This window comes from Scyliorhinus torazame, chromosome 20, assembly GCF_047496885.1.
Source record: "Scyliorhinus torazame isolate Kashiwa2021f chromosome 20, sScyTor2.1, whole genome shotgun sequence".
NCBI lineage: Eukaryota > Metazoa > Chordata > Chondrichthyes > Carcharhiniformes > Scyliorhinidae > Scyliorhinus > Scyliorhinus torazame.
This window is the reverse complement of record NC_092726.1, coordinates 24,124,389-24,151,137: the sequence shown is the minus strand read 5'-3', so window position 1 is coordinate 24,151,137 and position 26,749 is coordinate 24,124,389. Positions and strand designations below refer to the sequence as shown.

General features: G+C 50.3%; 1 protein-coding gene across 1 annotated transcript in view; it reads left to right on the top strand.

Moving 5' to 3' along the window:
* Window positions 1-26,749, top strand: part of LOC140396979 (bone morphogenetic protein 1-like) — a 409,856-nt gene that overhangs the window by 345,951 nt on the left and 37,156 nt on the right. Inside the window, 3 exon segments of the mRNA XM_072485982.1 lie at window positions 14,106-14,221; window positions 16,626-16,728; window positions 26,050-26,166. Of these exon segments, the coding sequence (XP_072342083.1) occupies window positions 14,106-14,221; window positions 16,626-16,728; window positions 26,050-26,166 (336 nt within the window).

The following is a 26,749-nucleotide window of genomic DNA, read 5'->3' as shown; positions in this document are numbered from 1 at the left end:
CGCGTGGCTTTGAGTTTAAAACAGAAAATGAGGATATATTTCACCTCATCATGCAGTGGTAGGTTTGTACTCGGGTTCAAGAAATGGCTGGAACATGTGGAAAATTGTGTTATGTTTTGGCAAGGTGTGTGTCCTGTTGTGTGTTATATCGTGTCAGGAACGGTTAGAGAAGAAGAGATTATTCAATAAATTAGGAAGAAGGGTTACACTCCAGTGTGTGTTGAACTATGAAAGTCAGTGAATCCTTCATTCCTACCCAAACTTTAGGGCCCCTGAAGCAAAACTCCACCTCTTAAAATAAAAATGCTGTTTTCCTTCGAAAGGCGGAGGTTGAGGGGTGACCTGATAGAGGTCTACAAGATTATGAGGGGCATGGATAGAGTGGATGGGCAGGCACTCTTTCCCAGGGTGGAGGGGTCAGTCACCAGGGGGCATAGGTTTAAGGTCTGTGGGGCAAAGTTTAGAGGAGATGTGCGAGGCAGGTTTTTTACGCAGAGGGTGGTGAGAGCCTGGAACGCGTTGCCAGGGGAGGTTGCGGAAGCAGATACATTAACGGTGATCAAAAGGCATCTTGACAAACACATGGATAGGACGGGTATAGAGGGAGACGGCACAAGGAAGTGCTGAGGGTTTTGGCCAAGGGAGGTATCGTGACCGGTACAGGCTTGGAGGGCCGAAGGGCCTGTTCCTGTGCTGTATTGTTCTTTGTTCTTTGAAAATGAGTGTGGGCCAATGATTAAATTCCCAAAGCAAGTATCAAGAGAGACATCTAATATTGTGTCTGGCAGAAAGCCAGCATTTCATCCAACATTGTGACGTTAAGCCTTTGAATCTCACACACACACACGTTTTTCATTGCATAACTATTGTGAGTTCAGTGAAGGAGCAGATCAAGTTGGAGGGCGTATTGGAAACAAACTCTGTGCTGTTTAATAATGCTGCCATCTTTGGCTTTTCATTCAAAGGAGCCAGTGGAAGTAGCAGCAGGCAGCAGACCAAAAGGGGGTTGAGATTGGCGAAGGGGTGGGGTTGGGTTGAGGAAGGGTGGTTGGGTTGACTTGGTGGTAAATTAGATGGTAAGGAGCGAGACCGTTTCTTGGTCAGTCGTGAAGCAGGAGGCAAAGGCAAACCACTCACAGCAGTACTTTGCCAAGCATAATTATGGACCCACCTGCGGCATCCATTGTTGCTATTGCCCTCTTACAGCAGTAGTACCTGAAGGAAGGCGGCACGGCGGTGCAGTGGTTAGCACTGCTGCCTCACGGCGCCGAGGACCCGGGTTCGATCCCGGCCCCGGGTTACTGCCGACGTGGAGTTTGCACATTCTCCCCATGTCTGTGTGGGAGTCACCCCCACAATCCAAAGATGTGCAGGGTAGGAGGATTGGCCACGCTAAATTGCCCCTTGATTGGGGGAAAAAAATTGGGCACTTAAATTTATTTTTAAAAGTAGTACCTGGAGGAGGAGGAATTAGATCTTAACGTGGGTGAAACAGTCTGTTCCTTGGACCGCAGCGGAGCCACTCGTGATCATGCTGTGCGTTGAAGGCCACGTTCAGTGCAAGTCATTGTTTGGAAATGCTCTGTGTTCTGCGCAGCAATGGTTAACAGCAAAACACATTTGCAGCGACCAAGCTGAAATCTCGTCCTTGAGCTTCGCAAGGCGAGCTTCCGACTCCCGATATTTTGATTGTGTTTCTTCAGCGAGCTGCAGCATGTTCCATTTTGTTGTCCATTATTTAAAAATACAAATTTTTTCAAATTAGAGTATCCAATTCTAATTTTTTTTTCAACTTAAGGGGCAATTTAGCGTGGCCAATTTCACCGACCCTGCACATCGTTTTGGGCTGTGGGGGCGAGATCCATGCAAAGGTGGGGAGAATGTGCAAGCTCCACACAGACAGTGACCCGGGGCCGGGATTGAACCTGGGTCCTCAGCGCCGTGAGACTCCGTGCCGCCCTGTGTTGTCCATTTTAAGGGTTCTTTTTTGTTAACATTCTATTGGTTTTTCCAACTTGCCGCGACATGGGGCTGGTTTAGCACAGGGCTAAGTCGCTGGCTTTGAAAGCAGACCAAGGCAAGCTAGCAGCATGGTTCAATTCCCGTACCAGCCTCCCCGAACAGGCGCCGGAATGTGGCGACTAGGGGCTTTTCACAGTAACTTCATTTGAAGCCTACTTGTGACAATAAGCGATTTTCATTTCATTTCAGCAGCAACAGATTTTAGGCATTAAGAATCTCATCCTGTTAAATCACAAAACTGCGCCACCCAATGCTACCCAACCCCTTTCAAGCGATCTGCTTCTTGCCCGGCGTTTAAAAGGGAACGTTCCTCTCAGAGCCCCTTTAGTAAGATTAAAGAACTTTGATTTATTTACAGTTAAGTTCTGTACAACTCCAGGTAGATTCCCACCGGGTCTCTCCATGGTCGGTGGTTTACTGGCCGACCTTTTATGAGTAGCTTAATGGAGTTCCCCCACCCCTCAGCGGGGGAGCTCCTACTCCGCGAGAACCTCAGGGAAATTCATCATTCCCACTGTCCCGTGCGCGATATGACAGCTCCCCTCATGGTTCTTTGCCTTCTCCTTGTGCCGCTTATTTTTTTTTTGACCCGTTGCTGTTTTCACGGAGGGAGATTACTTTGTCTGCAAAATGTCGCAAATAAACAGGTTCGGCCTTTAGTTCGGCCCAGAGACCAGTGAAGCCCTCCCATCGTGCAGCGTCCATCACCCAATGAGCCTGAAAAGAGGAAAATTAGCGTTAAAATTTGAGATGTGAATGGCTTACTGAACGTTTCGGAACCAAAACATTTCCTCAAAAACGTAAGCATTTCTTTGAAGAGAGATAAAGACTATCACGTCCTTCTGTTTTGGAATGGGATGTACTCTTATCATCTGGGGCATAACACACACACATTGATGCAAGACAGATGAGCACTTGTGTTAAACGTGGCTGCAGTGCTCAGCCGATCTGTGTTTGGGAGTCTTGCAGAGACGTTAACCTGGTGTCATTGAGAGGAGTCTGAAAGAAGAATGCATTTCAAAGTCTCTAATCGCTTAATCCTCTTGGCTGAAGTGATGTTGGCAGCGCGCTTGGAATCTGGCTCGCCCCTTGGCAAGCGAGAGCTGGAAAGAAACCGTGGCTCGGGTTCCTCCTATTTATCACAAAAAAAAACCAAACACCCCTGAGCCATGAACTGGAGGAAAGGGCGCTTGGAGGAGTGACGTGTCAGCCGCGAAGGTGGCCGACGGAAGCAACTGTTAAAATAGCACCGATTCCGAAGAGGCCAGACGCACATCACGGCCAGGATGCATCTTCCAACAGGCCACATCCAGCTGACATTGTGAAGGCTGCCCCCTCCAAAGGTTCAATTTGTTTACTGAATAAAGTCGGGGGAGCCAATGGTCAAACTGCAGGAGACTGATGCACCTAAATTTGATCCCAATACCGCCACGTTCTCCGAGAGCATTCCCTTCATTCCGACAGCACTAAGCCAGCGTGAAACCCCTCCTGTCCTGAGCCTTAACCGTGTGAGGACGAAACCGATTCTCACAAAAATTCTCCACCTTTTGGAGATTTAAAACAAATCAATCTCTCTAAACTCGCTCTTCCCAATGGTCTGAGTCACTCGTCCCTGCTCATTTTCTGAGGTTTTGATCGACTGGAACGGTAGATTTGCTACGGATTTACTAGAGTGGGAAAAATAATGTCTCCGTGTGGGAGAGTTTACCCAAACACTGAAGACAGCAATGTGATTAAGGCCTTGTGCCCAAATGCTGCATTTAATATACTTGTCGGTTCCATTCCAGGTCCAGATGTCGTTCTAAATCATTTAGCAAACATAGATCATTTTTATATTGTCCCACTTTATCGCCTCTCCCCTTCGCCTGTCTCCAGTTGTTTGTGCTTTTCTGGTCAAGGCGATCCCTTGCCCGCCGTCCTGTTCTTGAGCCACTCTTAAAGTGCAGGGGGGAGTGCACGAGAGCTGTCCCAGTAGAGCTCTCAGTACTCCGGGGGGGGCAGCGTCTGACTTGCTCCCACTGCTGACAGAGAGAAGACTGGGAGCTCCCTGCGTCTCACGTTGCCAGTCTGACACTACGTAACTCTGCCAGCTTAAATTGTTCGATTAATACCGACATAAGAAATATGAGCTGGGCGGCAGTTGCCCCTTCGAGCCTGCTCCAGCATTCAGTAAGATCATGACCGACTTCCCACAACTCTGACTCCCCACACTATCATCACATACCTTAGTTCCCAAAAATCCATTGACTTTCTTGAATATACTCAATGAGGGTCATTAGTCTGTTGAATCCTCTCCCCGGGTCATTGAATATATTCAGGGTTGAGTTCGACAGATTTTGATCGATGGGCAACCTGGCACACGGGCACTGCCCAGGGTGCCCAGGCGGCAGTGCTGAGATGGCATGCTGGCACTGCCCAGGGTGCCCAGGCAGCAGTGCTGAGATGGCATGCTGGCACTGCCCAGGGTACCCAGGCGGCAGTGCTGAGATGGCATGCTGGCACTGCCCAGGGTGCCCAGGCAGCAGTGCTGAGATGGCATGCTGGCACTGCCCAGGGTGCCCAGGCGGCAGTGCTGAGATGGCATGCTGGCACTGCCCAGGGTGCCCAGGCAGCAGTGCTGAGATGGCATGCTGGCACTGCCCAGGGTGCCCAGGTGGCAGTGCTGAGATGGCATGCATCGGGGTACCAGGGTTTCGCACTGCCAGATCCCAACTTTCCACTGGTCTCCGATCGCCTGGGAGTGCCGTTATACCTGATCCACGGCGAGGTCTCCCAGACGCGGACGTTTGATCCGGGTCCTTGGGAGACTCCAATGCACCCGTATTTAAGTGAAGCTAACAGCTCACTTAAACTTACAAATCTGGGGCGAGATTCTCCGACCCCCCGCCGGGTCGGAGAATCGCCGGGCGCTGGCGTGAATCCCGCCCCCGCCAGTTGCCGAAGTCTCCGGCACCAGATATTTGGCGGGGGCGGGAATTGCGTCGCGCCGGTTGGCGGGTCCCCCCGCTCGATTCTCCGGCCCGGATGGGCGAAGTCCCGCCGCTAAAATGCCTGTCCCGCCGGCGTAAATTAAACTACCTACCTTACCGGCGGGACAAGGCGGCGTGGGCGGGCTCCGGGGTCCTGGGGGGGGGGGGGGGGGGGCGCGGGGCGATCTGGCCCCGGGGGGTGCCCCCACGGTGGCCTGGCCCGCAATCGGGGCCCACCGATCCGGGGGCGGGCCTGTGCCGTGGGGGCACTCTTTCCCTTCCGCCTCCGCCACGGTCTCCACCATGGCGGAGGCAGAAGAGACTCCCTCCACTGCGCATGCGTGGGAAGCTGTCAGCGGCCGCTAACGCTCCCGTGCGTGTGCCGCCCGGAGATGTCATTTCCGCGCCAGCTGGCGGGGCACCAAAGGCCTTTTCCGCCAGCTGGCGGGGCGGAAATTCGTCCGGCGCCGACCTAGCCCCTCAATGTTGGGGCTCGGCCCCCAAAGATGCGGAGCATTCTGCACCTTTGGGGCGGCGCGATGCCCGTCTGATTTGCGCCGTTTTGGGCGCCAGTCGGCGGACATCGCGCCGTTTCCGGAGAATTTCGCCCCTGAATCCCGCCCAGCGTGACGTCTTGCGAGGTCTCGTCCCAAGCGTCGCAAATCCCGCGAGAGGATTAAAGGCCTTGTTGTGTCCCAAGTCAGGCGCGGCGAGGCCGTTCAATCGGGCCCCTCGTCTACTCCGTCCCTCCTCCGCGGACAACCCCCTCCTCCCAGGAATCAGCCCAGTGAACCTTCGTTGCACTCCTTCTGGGGTAAGTGTGTCCTTCCTTCGGGAAGAAAACATGTCAATAAACACATGGATGCTGTAAATATACCACCTAATCCATCCCAGCCACTGATCCGTTCTATTTGTGAAAAGATTATCATCACAAGTTCTTCAGAAGCACAGACTCTGCTTTGTATTCGGAAGGCTGTGTAACGTGTGGTCGAAATTAAGTTTAGTTTGCGAATGAATCAGTGTCCAGTGTCCGCCTTATAAAATAAACCGGACTGTTGAGAGTTATGGAGCTGGTGGACATGCACTCACTAAAGAATCACCGTGGCATTTCCCCCCAGTCCAAGTCCTTTAGTGGGATTTTAATTATTTTACATTTTCAGTCTGTGTTCGCAAAAGCAAATAGCAGCATGAATCAAGAAAGACACGGGCGAGAACTGAGAACAACAGCATACAAGCCACAGAGAGAGTCTCAGCCAGATTCAAACAGCGAACAACAACCAAAGCCTTGCTGTTTGCATTAACAGCTGGCTGAACATTTAGTTCGCAATCGGATTGAGTGAGATAAGCACACAGTGTGTAAGAAGATGGGAATTTTTTTCTCTACCCAGCGAGTTAGTATGATCTGGCTATAGCTGAAAGGACAGCGGGAGGAGATTCAGCAGTAGCTTTCCGAGAGGGATTGCATAAATCCGTGGAAGGGGGGGGGGGGGGGAGAGCAGGGAGGAGTCGAAATAAACTGGACAGCGCTTGCGAAGAGCTGGCACAGCCACAGTGGGCCAAACGGCCTCCTGATGGAATCTAAGACCCGAGAAATGCTTTCCGAACTTTGATTTTTCACAATGAATGAAAAAGAAATGAAAAATGAAATGAAAATCGCTTATTGTCACAAGTAGGCTTCAAACGAAGTTACTGTGAAAAGCCCCTAGTCGCCACATTCCGGCGCCTGTTCGGGGAGGCCGGTACGGGAATTGAACCGTGCTGCTGACCTGCCTTGGTCTGCTTTGAAAGCCAGCGATTTAGCCCTGTGCTAAACCAGCCCCCAGTATGGGAGGCGGTCTGTGGGGTTTCCTGTGTGAGCTCTGCGCTGCCCTTCAGCTTTCTGCACCTCTCGTGGGCTAGCGGGGTCTCCGCGTCACATATTCCTTTCCTAACCACCGCGAGGACATTTTGTAGTTTAGACTCTCTTTAAAGAAGCTCCCTTCCGGCTCTCAAAAAAGCAACGAAGGGCAGCACGGTGGAGCAGTGGTTAGCCCAGATTCGATCCCGGCTCTAGCTCATTGTGTGGAGTTTGCTCATTCTCCCCGTGTCTGCGTGGGTCTCACCCCCACAACCCAAAGATGTGCAGGTTAGGTGGATTGGCCACGCTAAATTGCCGCTTAATTGGAAAAAATTAGTTGGGTCCTCTAAATTTATAAAAGAAAAGAAAAAGCGCGACGCGGTGCCTTTCATATTGTGTACTGTTGGCGGTGACCATTAATCGAGGGGGTTTCGGACAGTCTTCTTGCTGTCAGCCCATGCCAGTCCAAACCAATTCATTATACCCCCTGTTGCAAGCTGAAACGTGAAGTACACCTGGTATAATAGGGCCTCATCCCCATAAAAGAAAGGTCGGTCACCCGCAATCTGTGTACGCCCTGCTGCTCGGTGATGCAACCCCGCAGAGGTCATTGACTGGAAGGAGCTGTTTGGGCTCTCCAATGTGTTTTTCATTACCATATCCCTTTCAGCTTAGTCAGCAACGAATGCCCTGGGGCTGCAGCAGCAGCAGGCTGACATTGACCTGGTTTTGGGATTAGGACTGTTTATTCAGTGAGAGGTTAATAAGCGACTGACTGGTCCCCCTCTGCACAATTGCCCTTCATTAAGTTTACGACTTTTGCATCAGGCAACAGGATGAGCCGAGTGCCAAGTTGTGCTAATGAGGGGCTGGCTCCAACGTCCTTCCTCCTGGTTGAAAGCACATTATTTAATTTAGATCCCGACAACAGCTCTTTGTGCAAATTAAAGAGTGTTTGCGGTCAACCTAATTGCAAGTCAGTCAGTAGCAGAGTATGCACCTTCCTTTGTTCCGCAATGGTGGACGGCCAATTCTCCTGTGTGTTGAGGGGGGAGCACGAAGCCTGTCCTGTGAAGGGGGAGGAGAAATGGAATCTCAGGCAAGGACAACACCCTGTGCGGAGGAGAGGCATTGTGGAGTTTTCGGAGACTCGGGAGTACGGTGAATGTGATGGGCTCCTCAACTCTTAGCTCAAAACGGAGATGCAGAAAGTAACCAAAAAAGTAAATGGAAAGCTGGCCTTTTAATATCCCGATTAGAAGACTAGGTTACAAACGGGTAGAGGTTATGCTCCAGCTAGCCGCCACCTTCTTCGGTAGTCCCTCACGATCAAGGTTGACTTGTTACTGCTCCGCCTCGATGGGTTCTGAGGCGGTAGATCAATCCAATGCAGGATCTGCAGACTCTGCTCCATGTGGGGCCGGTGGTGCTTGAAGGATCGGGTAGGTGGGCTGTTTGGTATCTCGGTGTATATGTACAGAAGTCATTGAAGGTGGCATGGCATGTTGAGAGAGCAGTTAATAGTACCTTAGGCTTTGTTAATAGGGCCATTGAGTACAAGAGTAAGGAGGGCACTAGGTAGGCCTCATCTGGAGTACTGCATCCTGTTCTGGGCAATATACTTGGGGAAGGATGTACAGACATTGGAGATAGTACTGAGGAGATTCACAAGATTCCAGAGATAAACACTGTAGCTGTGAGGAGAGATTGGGTCTGATTTCCTTGGGGAAAAGGAAGCCGAGTGGAGGCTCGATCGAGGTGTTCAAGCCCCTGAGAGGTGTGGACAGGGTGAATGGTGAGATACTGTTCCCACTGAAGAGAGCATCAAGGTCTAGAGGGCACGGATTCAAAATGATTGGCAAGAAAAGTGATGTGAGGGAAGTGATGTGACTGGGTAGAATGCCCTTTCAGTGAGCCAGGGCAGACTCGATGGCCTCCTTCTGCTCTGTGAAGATTCTGTTCACGGCGGTGGGATCTTCCAGTCCCGCCGATGGCGCACCCGGGTTTCGTGGTGGCGAGGGATTCCCACAGTTCTCATTCCAGATCTGGGGCAGGCAATCGCCAGGCAGGAATGTTCCCTTCCAGTCGGGAACCACTTCAGCAGTCAAGCAGATCTTCGGGTAAGCGTTCTCCAAGGCAGCCTTCAGGACGCACGACAACACAGAATCGCCGAGCAGAAACTTATAGCCAAGCTCCGCACACATGGGTACGGCCTCAACCGGGACCTTGGATTCATGTCGCATTACATTCACCCCCCACCATCTAGCCTGGGCTTGCAAAATCCTACCAACTGGCCTGGCTTGAGACAATTCACACCTCTTTAGTCTGTGATTATCTCTCTCTCCAGTTGCTCCGTCTGGACCTGTAAAGACTTAATTACCTGCAAAGACTCACATTTAAAGTATCGTCTTGCATTATTGAATTTGTCTACATATATGTTTCCGGAACCCACCTCTTCATTCACCTGAGGAAGGAGCAGTGCTCCAAAAGATAGTGATTCGAAACAAACCTGTTGGACTTTAACCTGGTGTTGTAAGACTTCTTACTGTGCTCACCCCAGTCCAACGCCGGCGTCTCCACATCAAACTAAATGAAGTTTGCACACTCTACTGAGTTACAGATAATAAACTAATGATACTGAATCTGTAGTACACTATTCAATATTCTATCTAATTATTAAACTACACTATGATTTGACTTCGTGCTATGTCTCTACATTCAATTCTCACTCTGGTCTCATCATGTTTTCTTCAGCTTCTCCCAGAATTCCTAGAGATGCTGTCTTATATACAGTGAATTAGTAACGCCCTCTAGTGTTTGATTTACACACAGATTCAGATGTTAACTCTTTACTGGACTGGCATTATACATATTAGAGTTTCTTCTGAATTCCTCATCAGATTTCTCGGTGGCTATCTTATATCGACGGCCTCGAGTTATCCATTTCCCGTGCACCACCTCCCGCCCAGCACCCCACCTCCCCACACTGTTGAACGGTGTCAGTATCAATGCAGGAATTAATTACCCCAGTCAGGATTTCTTGGGGGAGAAGGTAATGGGACAGATTTTTTTTTTAAAAAGCTCCCTCACGCATTTCTGACACATTTCTTTTATCATTTCAAATTTCCAGCATTTGTGTCCCTCTTGTCGGCAGCTTGAGCACATGTGAACTCCTGCCACCAGTAGTTGGAATCAGTCGTGAGACAACCGAGAGGCAATTTACTTCCATAATGTGTGTCTCTGCTCACTTGATATCCTCCTCCTTCCCCCCGTATTCCTTGGAGTGCAGGGATGGAGTCAAGAATGCTGTGTCCAAGCAGCCAGGACAGGGTGAGCTGTTTGCTCATGTGCTGTCCAGATGCTTGGCCCATCCAGATGCTGTCGGCTTGTCAAATATTTGGCTGGCTGCTCATTCTTCAGAGAGTGGAGCTCGGTGGAAACTGCAATCCGAGCACTTTTCAGCCCGAGTTTTAATATCACTGCCGCCATCCATCAGGAGCAGAGCTTTGTCTATTCTTTGCTTTGCCTGGGTAACATCGCTGACCTCGCAGTCCCCCCCCCCCCCCCCCCTCATTCTCTCTCTCTCTCGGCCTTGCCGACGCTATTTGCTCCCAGTTGATTAAAGAACAAAATGCCACAAGTGTGGGCTTCTCTGCTCTCGATGATTATTTAGCGAACCCGTCCAAACCGGAGAGAGAGATTTGCCTTCTTTTGGTTTCTGCGGAGAGTGTTCCTAACCAAGAATGAAGGTGAAGGATTGAGCTGGCCTTAGGAGACGAGCAGGGATATTTAAAGAGCCCCAGGGACTTAATCAACGAAGTGAGCAAATTGGTATATGTTGGGGGAGACTGTGGCAATCGGAATCCAAAGGCCCCAGGCTAATGCTCTGGGGGACATGGGTTCAAATTCCACCATGGCAGCCGGTGGAATTTAAATTCAATTCATAAAATTTGGAACTGAAATCTCGGTATTGGTGACCACGGAACTGTTGTCGATTGACGTAATAACCCATCTGGTCGGGACAGCACGGTGGTGCAGTGGTTAGCACTGCCGCCTCACGCCGTCGAGGACTCGGGTTCGATCCCGGCCCCGGGTCACTGCCCATGTGGAGTTTGCACATTCTCCCCGTGTCTGCTTGGGTCTCACCCCCACAACCCAAAGATGTGCAGGGTAGGTGGATCGGCCATTCTAAAAATTACCCCTTAATTGGGAACTCTAAATTTAAATTTAAAAAATGTTTAAACCCATCTGGTTCACTAATGTCCTTCAGGGAAGGAAATCTGCCGTCCTTACCCGGCCTGGCCTACATGTGACTCCAGGCCCAGGCCTCCCCCATGTGATTAACTCTTAGCTGCCCCGCTGAAAATGGTCGAGCAATCCACTCATTTCGAGAGCAATTAGGAATGGGCCAGCCAACAATAAATCGGAGATAATCCTTGCCTGGTAATAGTCTGGCACTAATGTTACTTGGCACTTAGTCCACGTCTGAATGGTCTGTTTTTGTGCTGTACACACTATGCAATTCAATGTTTAAAAACCCAAACTGGTTCACTAATGTCCTGTAGGGAGGGGAAACCTGCCATGCTTACCCAGTCTGGCCGATATGGGGCTCCTGACCCACACCAACATGGCTGACGTAGCTGCTCTCTGAAGTGGGTCAGCTGTCTTATCGCTAGCCCTCCAGGACAATTGCAATGAGCAAGGAATGCCGGCATTGCCAGCAGCACTCGCGAAGGGAAAATTAATTTGGATGGAAAAGGTCAAGTTACAGGAAGGATCACAGAGAGAAAAAAAATGGATGTTTGCTGACTGTTAAGAAATTGGTGACGCGGAGACTGGGTCCCATCTGGTCTGGGACTGCACTTGGCTCTGCGTAGCCCAGCGTTATTGAGTCTAGCACCGTTCGAGGCTGCAGTGCACAGACAAGGCTGGGTTGCGAAATGTGGGTAAGAGGGGATGGGTTTCTCGACAGCGAGAGGCATCTTTTCCAGTAAAACCGTGAGACGACCGAGCACTTCTGAAGCCTCCGACACATGGACGGAAAGGCGGAGACACAGAGGACGGCCTTTGCCTTTCTGTTCCCGCCTTCCGCGGCCTCTGTCCCAAAGCGCTGTGCAGTCAATTAAACGCTTTTGAAACGCAGGCACCATTGGTAATGTAGGAAACACAGCAGCAAATGTACACACTGCAAAATCTTACAAACAGTGACCAGCTAAATGGATTTGGCACTGTTGGCTGCAGCATAAATACTGACCAGGAGGCTGGTGAAACCCTCCATGCTCTTCTTCTGTCCACCTGAGGGGGGCAGATGGGGCCTTAGTTACCATGCAGCAGAGCCTCCTCCAGTACCAGAATCCAGCTTCCAGCTGCTGATAAAAATCCTTCCTTTGGTGTCCATTTTGCCAGCTCCCAGATCTCCCCATGTGCCCTCGCAAAAGCCCTACCGAGCCAGTGTTGCTGATTGTTTCAGTGCGACTGATTCACCCCGGCCCCCCATTATCTCACTCACAAAGCAGAGACTCTGGGCGCGATATTCCGGCCGCACTGCATCGGAAAAGCAGCTCGCCGTGGCGCAGCGTGTCCGGTGAAAGCCAGGAGACCCCGCTCCCGGGATCTACCCGGTACGCAGCACCCCGTGAGATTCAACGCAAGAGGAATGGGCGGGATCACTTTTTTAGCAAATGTGCATATTGGAGCGAGGCAGTCAGCCTTACTCTAATTTGTAGATTCCAGAGGAACCTGAGGCTTTAGGATTCAGTCCCTTCACCTCAGGGACGTCGGGCGAGCGCCGTTTGTTACTGAACCCCACAAACGGAGGCCAGATGGAATGGCATTCGTGGGAGGCTCCAAGGGGTTCAAGACCCCCAGGATTTAAAAATGGCGTCCCAATCTCTCACTACAAGGAGGAGTTCCGGCGAGCGGAGCTCCCCATTGTCAAAAAACAGGGCTATGTCTGGCCTCGGCCGCGGGTTCCCCATTAAGACCCCTTATTCAAAGTGAGCCCCATTGAATAGCCATGTGGTTCTCTGCACTACAAGTGCCTGGTAACATGCGGCTAAACGGGCTCGCTCAGGGACTTTGATTCCTTTTGGGGAGATCACGCCCTCCGTGTTTGTGGAGCAGTTTAGCTCTTCCTGGCTGAAGCACCGACACAGGCCCGGGTTAGATGGTGAGACAACGGATCCATAGATGTGCTAGACGTAAATCTGGGGCAAGGTGACTGATTTGTGGCCTTTTTGTTTCATTTTGCTGTGGTATTTCTCTTGAGATGTGAGTCAGGTAATCTGTTGAGAGACTCGGGGTTGTAACTACTGTCCTGTGAACTCTAGTCTTAACTGTGCACCTGTATAAAGCCACTCTCTTTTACTTGGAGGATATAAAACACACAGCTTATTTAGTGTACGAATTTAAGTGACGGGTGCATAGGCTGCAAGCCCCAAAGACTGACTTGCAAGCCCTTGCTCGCAAAACCTGAAATGTGGGCTGGAATTCTCCGCTCGTTGTGATAGACTTCCCCGCCAACAGCGCACCCCCCTTGCCCACGGGTTTCCCGGTGCCGTGGGGCGGGCTTCAATGGAAAATCCCATTGAGGAGTGGCAGGAAGAGAGAATCCCGTCGGCAGCGAACGGTGGGCCACTGAGAAACGCACGGCTGGGGAAGTGGAATACTCAGTCCATGATGTCTAACATGATTGGACAGCACTTGCTAAACAATCCTGAATGTGCAGGGAATTACCCTAGCAACCTGTTTAAAACTTTCAGTCATGCGGTTCACTTACACTTTCTAGAAGAGCGATGTATGTATATATAGGGACCTGCCCTCTGCAGGCAAAAGGGACTTGTCCAGGCATTGAAGCTTTTTTGAATTAAACCAAAGCCTGGTGAACAATATTTCCTGGATGCATTCGCCACGGTAAGATCTGGAGCAATCAGAGTTGACTTGCCAATCCGTCAGTATCCTTTCCTCATACAGTATATATTATTATTCCCTTTGAAATTTGGCATTCTTGTGTCTGCCCTGATAAATGATAGATGAAGAGCTTCAACAGCACTTGTCTTTTTTCAGCAATGCCTATTTGGTGTTGATATGTGTCCACCGCGGAAATGACAGTCTTGTGGAGTCAGACCAGTGAAAGACGGACTGAATTCATTCACTGACAAATGCTCACGCTCCAAACATTTGTGCAGCAGATCTGGCGGTAATTTCCCAGATGGTTAAAAAGTAAGTTTGCTCCGTATGGAGGACTGATGGAAGTTCTTTTCCTTGTGTTTCGACAGCATGTGGGGACACCCTTCAAGACTCCATGGGAAACTTCTCTTCCCCCGGCTTCCCAAATGGCTATTCGTCATTCACACACTGTGTGTGGAGGATCTCTGTCACTCCTGGAGAGAAGGTACGAGTTTTCAACCCTTGCTTTGTTGAGCAGAATCCATCCTCATAACTGTCCGGCAAAGAAACCCGAAAACTCATTCATAAACCCCAAAACTCATTCACAAACCCCAAAACCCATTCACAAACCCCAAAACTCATTCAAACCTCAAAACCCATTCACAAACCCCATAACCATTCAGCAATAGAAACCCCCAAAACTCATTCACAAACCCCAAAACCATCACATACCCCAAAACCCATTCACAAATCCCAAATCATTCACAAACCCCAAAACCGCCCAGCAATGGGATTCCCGAAACTCATTCACAAACCCCCAAACCATTCAATAATAGAAACCCCAAAACCATTCACAAACTCCAAACCATTCAATAATAGAAACCCCAAAACCATTCACAAACCCCAAATCCATTCAATAATAGAAACCCCAAAACCATTCACAAACCCCAAATCCATTCAATAATAGAAACCCCAAAACCATTCACAAACCCAAAACCATTCAATAATAGAAACCCCAAAACCATTCACAAACCCCAAATCCATTCAATAATGGAAACCCCACAACTCATTGACAAACCCCAAATCCATTCAATAATAGAAACCCCAAAACTCATTTACAAACCCCAAATCCATTCAAAAATAAAAACTCCAAAGTCCATTCACAAGATGTTATAACCTGCCTGCTTACCACTGGCTGGGGACTAATGGCAATCCCACAATCCTTTGGGAGTATGAGCTTCCCCAATGAGGGGAGCAGACAAATCATTAGCAGGTCCCTGCATAAATAAAGCTGGCCAGTTTGGAACCGGCCAGAGGAGAGTGAGCACCAAGGGAGTTGCTGCTGCTGTTGTATATATATGTTATTGTAAATAAATGTTATTTCTTTCTATCCTTCAACTCTTGCTGGATTCTTCTTGGCCCTCACAAAACAAACCCCCAAACATCCATTCACAAACTCCAAACATCCATTCACAAACTCCAAGCATCCATTCACAAACTCCAAAGTTCAGTCACAATCTGAACTGTACAGGTTTGGCGGATTGGCCATGCTAAATTGCCTCTTAGCGTTCAATGGTTAGGTGGGGTTACAGGGATAGAACAGGGCATTGAGCCTAGATGGGGTGCTCTTTTGGAGGGTCGGTGCAAACTCGATGCGCTAAATGGCGTCCTTCTGCACTGTAAGGATTCTATGTTTCTACGAACCCCAAAAACATTCACAATCCCAAAACTCATTCACAAATCCCAAAATGCATTTACAAATCCCCAAAGTCCATTCACAAACACAAAATATCCAGCAGTAGAAACCCCAAAATCCTTTCACAAACCCCATAACCCGTTGATAAACATTTCAAAACTCATTCACAAACCCTCAAAACGCACTCATAAACCTTCAAACCATCGGTCTAAATCCCAATTTCACAACGGATACCTCCCCCACAGCACTCTTGTACGTAAATGCTAATCCCTGCTTTTGGGCTGGTCTGATAGCAGTTGCGTTTGAAACAGGATTTAATTAGAGCCCCTTCCCTCGATCAATGCTGATCTCCCTGAGGAGATTCACACTTAATGAGTCACGCCGAGCCCTGAGACAGAGTTGACCGAGCATTGCCATTCATGAGGTCATCTGTGGAAATACTGCCTTGTAACTATCTGTGTTTTTCCCAAGCTAGTGGCCGTACATTGCTGCAGTAAGAGGGAAGGAACAGAAACTGCTTGAACTAATGGGAAACCAGTTTGTTCTCCTTTTCCTGGGACCATGGCTTTGAATCAAGATGTCCCTACTATTGGCACGATGGTTCAGTATGAAACAAAAGTCAAAATGATACCAAACATGGCGATGAGGAGTCAAATAAAATTGGAGAGAGGCCACCTCAAAATGGCGGTTCCCTCTCTCCCTCTAATCTGCCCTGGAATACTCCTCCTGCTTCGGAGCTGGAAGACCTCCCATTTCCAGAGCCCTTCAGGACAGTGAGGCCCCGCTCCCTGGCAGTTAATTGGCCAATTCGGGGAGAGTCGCAAGCGAGGTACCCCCCCCGACCACCGCACGGCGGGCGTCTGGCCTCCAGTCGAACCTGACGGCGGGGTGCTGAACCCCGCAGGGAGAATCCTACCCAAAGTCCAGCCTGGAACCTGAGAGTGACCATTTGGGCGACTTGCAATGACGCTTTCAGCTTGAAATTGAGACGAGGGCTCGCCTCTGACTTTTGTGCCTTGTTGGAATCTGGAGCCCATTTGACATCTCTTTTTACATCTGTTTTTAATTTGGATTGAAGACAACTATGGAGATGTGGGACCTGGCTGCTGATTCGCTATCAGCCATTTTACAATATCCCACCAAGCTGAGTGTAAGCCCTCCATTTTCTATTCCAGTGCCTTTTGTACCTTGACCTTTCTCTGCTTCTTTTTAGATTATTTTAAACTTCACGGCTATGGATACATTCAGGAGCCGGTTGTGCTGGTACGATTATGTGGAAGTCCGGGATGGATATTGGAAGAAAGCGCCGTTACGTGGTAGGGATGTGCAAACTCTTAACTTGCGCCTGATTAAAACTCGCCCAGCCTGTAAAATCTCCTTTTCATCTCACTCAGGCCTCAGAATCACAGGGTCTTCACACTGCGGAACGAGGCCATTTGGCCCGTCGCATCTATACCGGCACTCCCAATGAGCAGTTCACCCAGTACCCTTCTCCCCGCAACCCTTCCTTTTCGGACACCAGTCTGATTCCCTTTCGAATGCCTCGATTCAACCTGCCTCCACCACACTCTCAGGCGGCGCATTCCATACCTTAACCACTCGCTGCGTTCAGCAGCTTTTCTTCTCCAACCTCTTTTGCTTCCCTCGCCGATGATCTCGTAACGGATCCTTTCACAAGACGGAACAGTTCCTCCCGCTCCCAGACCTCTCACGATTTTTAATACCTCCTCTCAACCTCCTCCTCACCATGGAGAGCAGTCCCAGCCTGTCCAATCTATCTTCATAACTGAAGTTCCTGGACTTCCGGGTGCGGCGATGACCAGCTAAGTCGCACGTTTCGGCAGCTCCCGGTGGAACGGACTTTTGGGCTCTTGATAGGAGCCCCAACGGCAATTCTAACGGCTAAAAACACCGTGCGGTAAACCAGAAGGGAATTCCCCCTGGACACGGATGGAAAAAGGAGAGGAAAGTGGCCAGATTGCAGTGGATCCTTTGGAACAGCGGCAAGGAAGGCAAGCAAAAACCAAGATGGCGTCGGAAGGTGGCAGTTTCACATGGGGCCATGAACAACAAGAGTTCTTGAAATGCTGCGTGGAAGAGATAAAAAAGGAAATGAAGAAAGAGCTGTTGGCCCCGATACTACAGGCGATCGAAGGGCTAAAGGAGGAACAAAAGACCCAGGAGCGGGAGCTTCGGGTCGTGAAGGCGAAGGCAGCCGAGAATGAGGACGATATACAGGGCCTGGTGGTGAAGACGGAGATACAGGAGGCACATCAGAAACGATGTGTGGAGAGGTTGGAGGCACTGGAAAAAAACGCAAGGAGGAACAACCTGAGGATTCTTGGTCTTCCTGAGGGTGTGGAGGGTGCGGACGTCGGGGTATATGTGAGCACGATGCTGCACTCGTTAATGGGAGCGGAGGCCCCGGCGGGTCCGTTGGAGGTGGAGGGAGCATACCGAGTTATGGCGCGAGGACCGAGAGCAGGAGAAACTCCCAGAGCCATAGTGGTGAGATTCCTCCGTTTTAAGGATAGAGAAATGGTCCTTAGATGGGCGAAGAAAACTCGGAGCAGTAAATGGGAGAACGCGGTGATCCGCGTTTATCAAGACTGGAGTGCGGAGGTGGCGAGAAGGAGGGCGAGCTTTAATCGGGCCAAGGCGGTGCTTCATAAAAGGAAGATAAAATTTGGAATGCTGCAACCGGCAAGACTGTGGGTCACATATCAAGGAAGGCACCACTACTTTGAGACGGCGGATGAAGCGTGGACTTTTATTGTAGAAGAAAAACTGGAATGAGTGATTATTAAAAAGAACGTTTGGACAGAGTGGTGGGGCGAATGTGGGGGGCGAAGAGGGGTTTTATGTTCTAATCCTGCGGTGTGGTAACTTTTCTCTCTCCCACAGGTGGTGATGGGGGGAGGTGGGGAGGGAGAGGAGATGGGGCGTTGGCCATGGGGGGCGGGGCCAAGGGAGAAGCGCGGGCTTGGCTCCCGCGCTATGATAATTATGGCGGGAATAGAGAAGCAGGAAGGAGGGGGCGTCGCACGGTGCGAGCCGTGGTCACGGGGGGAAGCCGAGGTCAGCCAGAGTTTGCTGACTTCTGGGAGCAACATGGGGGGAGTAATTACGCTAGCGTGGGGTCTAGCGGGGGGGGGGGGGGGTGGGAGGGGGGAATTACTGGGTTGCTGCTGCTGGGGAAAGGGGGGAGCGGGTACGGGAGAGGACGGGCGGGGGGGCACTGCCTGGGGGAGATACAGCTGCGTGGGAACTGGGTGAGAAGCTGGAAAAAGATGATGGCTAATCGGCAAGGGGGGGGGTGGGAAGCCCCCCAACTCGGCTGATCACGTGGAACGTGAGAGGGCTCAACGGGCCGATAAAGAGGGCACGGGTACTCGCACACCTTAAGAAACTTAAAGCAGATGTGGTTATGTTACAGGAAACGCACCTGAAACTGATAGACCAGGTTAGGCTGCGCAAAGGATGGGTGGGGCAGGTGTTCCATTCGGGGCTAGATGCGAAAAACAGGGGGGGTGGCTATATTAGTGGGGAAGCGGGTAATGTTCGAGGCAAAGACTATAGTGGCGGATAACGGGGGCAGATACGTGATGGTGAGTGGCAAACTACAGGGAGAGACGGTGGTTTTGGTAAACGTGTATGCCCCGAACTGGGATGATGCCAATTTTATGAGGCGGATGCTAGGACGCATTCCGGACCTAGAGACGGGAAAGCTGATAATGGGGGGAGACTTTAACACGGTGTTGGAACCAGGGCTGGATAGGTCGAAGTCCAGGACTGGAAGGAGGCCGGCAGCAGCCAAGGTGCTTAAAGATTTTATGGAGCAGATGGGAGGTGTGGACCCGTGGAGATTCAGTAGACCTAGGAGTAAGGAGTTCTCGTTTTTCTCCTATGTCCATAAAGTCTATTCGCGCATAGACTTTTTTGTGCTGGGTAGGGCATTGATCCCGAAGGTGAAGGGAACGGAGTATACGGCTATAGCCATTTCGGATCACGCCCCACACTGGGTGGACTTGGAGATAGGGGAGGAAATAGGAGGGCGCCCACCCTGGAGAATGGACATGGGACTAATGGCGGATGAGGGGGTGTGTCTAAGGGTGAGGGGATGTATTGAAAAGTACTTGGAACTCAATGACAATGGGGAGGTCCAGGTGGGAGTGGTCTGGGAGGCGTTGAAGGCGGTGGTTAGGGGAGAGCTGATATCAATAAGGGCACACAAAGGGAAGCAGGAGAGTAAGGAACGGGAGCGGTTGCTGCAAGAACTTTTGAGGGTGGACAGACAATATGCGGAAGCACCGGAGGAGGGATTGTACAGGGAAAGGCAAAGGCTGCATGTGGAATTTGACTTGCTGACTACAGACACTGCAGAGGCACAATGGAGGAAGGCACAGGGTGTACAGTATGAATATGGGGAGAAGGCGAGCAGGTTGCTGGCACACCAATTGAGGAAAAGGGGAGCAGCGAGGGAAATAGGGGGAGTGAGGGACGAGGAAGGAGAGATGGAGCGGGGAGCGGAGAGAGTGAATGAAGTGTTCAAGACATTTTATAAAAAATTATATGAAGCTCAACCCCCGGATGGGAGGGAGAGAATGATAGACTTTTTGGATCGGCTGGAAATTCCCAAGGTGAAAGAGCAGGAAAGGGTGGGACTGGGAGCACAGATCGAGGTAGAAGAAGTGGTGAGAGGAATTAGGAGCATGCAGACGGGAAGGGCCCCGGGACCGGACGGATTCCCAGTCGAATTCTATAGGAAATATTTGGACTTGCTCGCCCCGGTACTGACGAGGACCTTTAATGAGGCAAAGGAAAGGGGACAACTGCCCCCGACTATGTCGGAAGCAACGATATCGCTTCTCTTAAAGAAGGAAAAGGACCCGCTACAATGCGGGTCCTACAGACCAATTTCCCTCCTAAATGTGGATGCCAAGGTCCTGGCCAAGGTAATGGCAATGAGAATAGAGGAATGTGTCCCGGGGGTGGTTCACGAGGACCAAACTGGGTTTGTGAAGGGGAGACAGCTGAACACGAATATACGGAGGCTGTTAGGGGTAATGATGATGGCCCCACCAGAGGGTGAAACAGAGATAGTAGTGGCGATGGATGCCGAGAAAGCATTTGATAGAGTGGAATGGGATTATTTGTGGGAGGTGTTGAGGAGATTTGGTTTTGGAGAGGGGTATGTTAGATGGGTGCAGCTATTGTATAGGGCCCCAGTGGCGAGTGTGGTCACGAATGGACGGGGATCGGCATATTTTCGGCTCCATAGAGGGACAAGGCAGGGATGCCCTCTGTCCCCATTACTGTTTGCACTGGCGATTGAGCCCCTGGCGATAGCGCTGAGGGGTTCCAAGAAGTGGAGGGGAGTACTTAGGGGAGGAGAAGAACACCGGGTATCTTTGTATGCGGACGATTTGCTACTATATGTGGCGGACCCGGCGGAGGGGATGCCAGAAATAATGCGGATACTGGGGGAGTTTGGGGATTTTTCAGGGTATAAATTGAACATGGGGAAGAGTGAGCTGTTTGTGGTGCATCCAGGGGAGCAGAGTAGAGAAATAGAGGACCTACCGTTGAGGAAGGTAACAAGAGACTTTCGTTACCTGGGGATCCAGATAGCTAAGAATTGGGGCACATTACACAGGTTAAATTTAACGCGGTTGGTGGAACAGATGGAGGAAGATTTCAAGAGATGGGATATGGTAGCCCTGTCAATGGCAGGGAGGGTGTAGGCGGTTAAGATGGTGGTCCTCCCGAGATTCCTCTTTGTGTTTCAGTGCCTCCCGGTGGTGATCACGAAGGTTTTTTTTAAAAGGATTGAAAAGAGCATCATGGGTTTTGTTTGGGCCGGGAAGACCCCGAGAGTGAGGAAGGGATTCTTACAGCGTAGCAGGGATAGGGGGGGGCTGGCACTACCGAGCCTAAGTGAGTACTATTGGGCCGCTAATATTTCAATGGTGAGTAAGTGGATGGGAGAGGAGGAGGGAGCGGCGTGGAAGAGATTAGAGAGGGCGTCCTGTAGGGGGACTAGCCTACAGGCTATGGTGACAGCCCCATTGCCGTTCTCACCGAGGAACTACACCACAAGCCCGGTGGTGGTAGCTACACTGAAGATTTGGGGACAGTGGAGACGGCATAGGGGAAAGACTGGAGCTTTGGGGGGGTCCCCGATAAGAAACAACCATAGGTTTGCCCCGGGGGGAATGGATGGGGGATATGGAGTGTGGCAAAGAGCAGGAATAACGCAACTGAAAGATCTATTTGTGGATGGGGAGTTCGCGAGTCTGGGAGCGCTGACCGAGAAATATGGGTTGCCCCAAGGGAATGCATTCAGGTATATGCAACTGAGGGCTTTTGCGAGGCAACAGGTGAGGGAATTTCCGCAGCTCCCGACACAAGAGGTGCAGGACAGAGTGATCTCAAAGACATGGGTGGGGGATGGTAAGGTGTCAGATATATATAGGGAAATGAGGGACGAAGGGGAGACTATGGTAGATGAACTAAAAGGGAAATGGGAAGTAGAGCTGCTGAGATCGAGGAGGGGCTATGGGCAGATGCCCTAAGTAGGGTAAACTCGTCATCCTCGTGTGCCAGGCTAAGCCTGATTCAGTTTAAGGTATTACACAGGGCGCATATGACTGGAGCGCGGCTCAGTAAATTTTTTGGGGTGGAGGATAGGTGTGCGAGGTGCTCGAGAAGCCCAGCGAATCATACCCATATGTTTTGGTCATGCCCGGCACTACGGGGGTTTTGGATGGGGGTGACAAAGGTGCTTTCAAAAGTAGTGGGGGTCCGGGTCGAACCAAGCTGGGGGTTGGCTATATTTGGGGTTGCACAAGAGCCGGGAGTGCAGGAGGCGAGAGAGGCCGATGTTTTGGCCTTTGCGTCCCTAGTAGCCCGGCGCAGGATATTGCTAATGTGGAAAGAAGCCAAGCCCCCGGGGGTGGAGACCTGGATAAATGACATGGCGGGGTTTATAAAGCTAGAGCGGATTAAGTTCGTCCTAAGGGGGTCGGCTCAAGGGTTCACCAGGCGGTGGCAACCGTTCGTCGAATACCTTGCGGATAGATAGATGGAAGGGGAAAAAGAAGGCAGCAGCAACAGCCCAGGATTTGGGGGGGGGGGGGGGGGGGGGGGGGTGTAACTTGTGACAAGGCAGTTGCCAATTAGGGCTAGTTTTCATTTTTGTTATTTAATATTTATTCGTTTTTTGTTTATATAAAATAGGTCATTGTTATTTGTGCTGTTATAATATTGTGTAAAGGATGCACAATGGATTGTGTTGGTTGACCAAAAATTTTCAATAAAATATTTATTAAAAAAAAAAAAAATAACTGAAGTTCCTCAGCCCTGGATTCTCGGGAATCTTTTCTGGGCCCTCGCTAATGCCCTCACATCCTTCCAGGAGTGTGGTGCTCGGAATTGGATCCAATCCTCCAACTGAGGGCAAACTAGTGTCTTATACGAGTTCAGTATAACAGCCTTGTACTTGTACCCTATTAAGTCCCCCCTGTTAAGACCCTTAAGTAGCCACTTAATGGTTACTTAAGGGCCTTTTTCTGCCCAGCCTCAATCTTTAGATGGGAGCCAGTTGGAGCAGATGCGAAACTGAAAAAGTTGGAACCGCCATCTCGAGCAGAAAAGGCGGGCTGTGCTGCCTCAGCCTGAAGGCCCCTTTAGACTTGGGACACTTCCACTCCCTCCCCCCGCCCGCATGCCTACTCTCCGCCATCATGGGCTATATTCTCCGCCCCGCCCCGCCACGCCACTTTTCAGCCTAGACCCGCCGGCGGGATTCACCGTCACGCCGGTCGGTCAATAGGGTTTCCCATAAGCCCCACACCGTCAGGAAACCCCCGGGCCTGGCAAAACGGAGAATCACGCCGGCGGAGAATCCCGCCCAGTGTTTCTACCCCTTCCCCGCCAGTTCTTAGCTGAAGTGCGGACCCAGGATTTTGGCTGAGGCACTGCACTCCAATTGTGAGGCAGAAGAATTTGGCCAGAAGCCACACCTCACAGGAGATAGCACCCTGGGAGCGCAAGGGCGGCGAGCGGAATATTTGCTGGCTTTCCACCTTAGTAACGTTGAGGAGCCTGTAATTAATCCCCGACTGTTAACTTTGAAATTCCTTCTGAACCCAGTGGGATTAACTTGTTGCCCTTTTGTGATGAAGAAATTGCTTCTGTGTGTCTACCTCTGATTACCTGGCACAGCAGAGCTCCTGTGTCGAGACCTGTTTAACTGTCTCCACATGCTTGTTTTGGCTTCACCTTTGCTAAAATTGATATCTTGTCTGTTTTGTTGTAGCTTTCCTCTTTAATTCTCTCCGTGACACTCAGCTTGGCCCGCTGTAGCAGGAATTCTGAAACCTGTGCTTTACTCGATTGACAGGGGCTGAATTCACGGTTGCGTATGTGTTTTTCCCTTTGTATGTGCTCTTTCAATGTAAAGTCCAGAAGGATTCTGAATTTCCAACCTTGTGCATGAACTATTGTAAAATACGTAGATTTCAGACACAAACTCAAGGCCACGGCTTCCTGTCCTGATCATTCAGCTGGATGAGAAAGAGCAGTGATTTTCTTGGCCAAGATTTCTCCCTCGTTCAACCTCAATATATCGCAATTTGCTCCACTTGGTTATGTCTCAACCCTGGAGCCTTCCTATCCACTTTGTCTAGTCCATTCCCATTATATTTCAATTAAACAACACCAGTCTATCCAATCTTTCCTCATAACTAAAATTCCCCAGTACAGGCAAACATCCTCAACTCCTCTGTGCCCTCTCTGGTGTGATTCCATTCCTTCCTGCAGTGCAATGACCAGAACTGTACGCCAAGGAGCCTGACTATTGTTTTATACAGTTCCAGCATAACCCTCTTGTACCCTGTGTGGCTCCTGAACCACTTTATCTACCTGTACTGTTATCTTCCGGGATCTGTGGACATGCACTCCAAGCTCCCTCTGTTCCTCTTCACTGCTCAGTATCCTGCCATTTATTGTGGTAGTCCGTTGTCTCATTTGTTCTCCGAATTGAAACCCATTTGTTACTTTTCTGCCCGTCTGACCTGGATGACGATCCCAGACCAGCCCCCAACAGTGGATAGGATACAGGACCGAAACCTCCAACATTTTAGTTTATTTGTAAGACTGTGCGAAAAGAATGATTCACTCCAGGATTGATTGAGTCAAGGAATAGGGATTTGAAAACAAAACTGTATCAGGAATACACTATTAAACTCTTTAACTTCACACCCAAAAGTACAGCTTACAATTATCCCTTAACACAACGGTACAATTCAGACTCTGGCTGAATATCTTTAAACAGCTGGTTCATCTGGTGTGTTTCATCCTTGTCCTCAGACAAGACTGCTCTGCTTTGAACATTATTGCAGTCGTGTAGTGGTATTGTCACTCGACTAATAATCCAGAGACCCTGGGTAGTGCTCTGGGGTCCCGGGTTCGAATCCTACCAGGGCAGATGGTGCAATTGGAATTCAATTAAAAAATATGGAATTAAAAGTCTAATGACGAGGATGTGAAACCATTGTCGTAAAAACCCATCTGGTTCACTAATGTCCTTTAGGGAACGATATCTGTCATCCTTACCTGGTCTGACCTACATGTGACTCCCGACCCACAGCAGTGTGGTTGACTCTGAAATACCCTCAGGGATGGGAATAGATGCTGGCCCAGCCAGCAACGCCCACATCCCATGAACAAATAAAGAAAAAACTCTTGTCTAACTATCCTACTGTGAGAGAATTGTGGACAGATCAGACTTCACCTCCTCTCCAGAGATTTTCCAAAATGTCTCCGCATCCCTTAGCTCCACCCGCAATGACATCATCTCCCCAAGCTGCAAAACAACTTAACTCTCCAGGTTGAAAGCTCATTAACTCCCCAGGGACTTTGCCAGTCAAACCACAGTGCATTAGCCCAGACTGAAAACCACACTCCTCGGGTCAATTTCACCTTCTGCCTCCTAAAAGCTCCCGGGCCCTGCAAACCAATTAAAAAAAAAAAAATGTGACCACTGCAGTCAAACACACTAAAGTCCCAATATTCCTAGAATCCTCCATTTGTCAGAGCTGCCCATCGATAACTTCCTGCAGTCCACAGCTGCAGAGAGCATACTGGTCATTCATCTTGTGCTGTGTGCAAATTAGCACGCTTCACTCAGTGAGTTCCTCTTTGGGGTATAGTGGCGGTGACGTCCACAGACGTGGCAGCCATTTTGCTCTCAATCAACAGAAATGAGACGAACGACAATCTTTCCAACTTGAGGGTCGCGGAGGAAATTTTGTTGGCACTGAGAGAAACGTCGATTGTGGGTCCGTTACAGGGACAGCCGGACCCGTATTCACCTATAAAAAATATAAATAATCTTTATTGTCACAAGTAGGCTTACATTAACAGTGAAGTTACTGTGAAAAGCCCCTCGTCGCCATAGTCCGGCGCCTGTTCGGGTACACGGAGGGAGAATTCAGAATTCTCAGCTGGTACGGTAATTGAACCCGCGCTGCTGGCCTGGTTCTGCAGCACAAACCAGCTGTCTAGCCCACTGAGCTAAACCAGCCCTCTGCTTGCGAGTGACGTGCTTGCTGATATGATGTGTCTCTCTCCAGGCAGATTCTGCGGCGATAAAGTTCCGGCGTCCCTGATCTCGACGGATAGTCGCCTGTGGATCGAATTCCGCAGCAGCAGCAGCTGGGTCGGGAAAGGATTCTCCGCCACGTATGAAGGTAATGGCGGATTTGTTCGATTCCCTGCTTCCGAGGCGGGCCCACGTGGAGGGAGGGGTGTGGGATTCACCTCGCCTCCAGAGGCTGCTGGGCATTTTTGCTTTCTCACTCCCCCCTGCCCAGAAAATGAAACAGGAGCTGGCGAGGAGCAGTTGGGCCGAATGGCCTGTTTCTGTGCTCTCGATTCCAGCGGCATCCTGCCAGTTTACAGAGGGAACCGTGCTGATCCGACTAGCTCCGAAATGTTAGGGTGATGTCGAGGGGTCAGCCCACCGTCTCTCTCCTGCTCTGGCCAGGATCCCAGAAAGGAGATGACTGTGGGAGTTGCTCTCTCCCTTATTTCTATTCATTCACAGGATGTGGGCATCGTGGTTCGGCCCAGCGTTTATTGCCAATCCCTAATTGCCCCTTGCGAAGGTGGTGGTGAGCCGCCCACTTGAGCCGCTGCAGTCCCGTGTGGTGTAGATACACCCACAGTGCTGTTAGGGAGGGAGTTCCAGGATGTTGACCCAGTGACAGTGAAGGAACGGCCGATATATTTCCAAGTCAGGATGGTGAGCGACTTGGAGGGGAACCTCCGGGT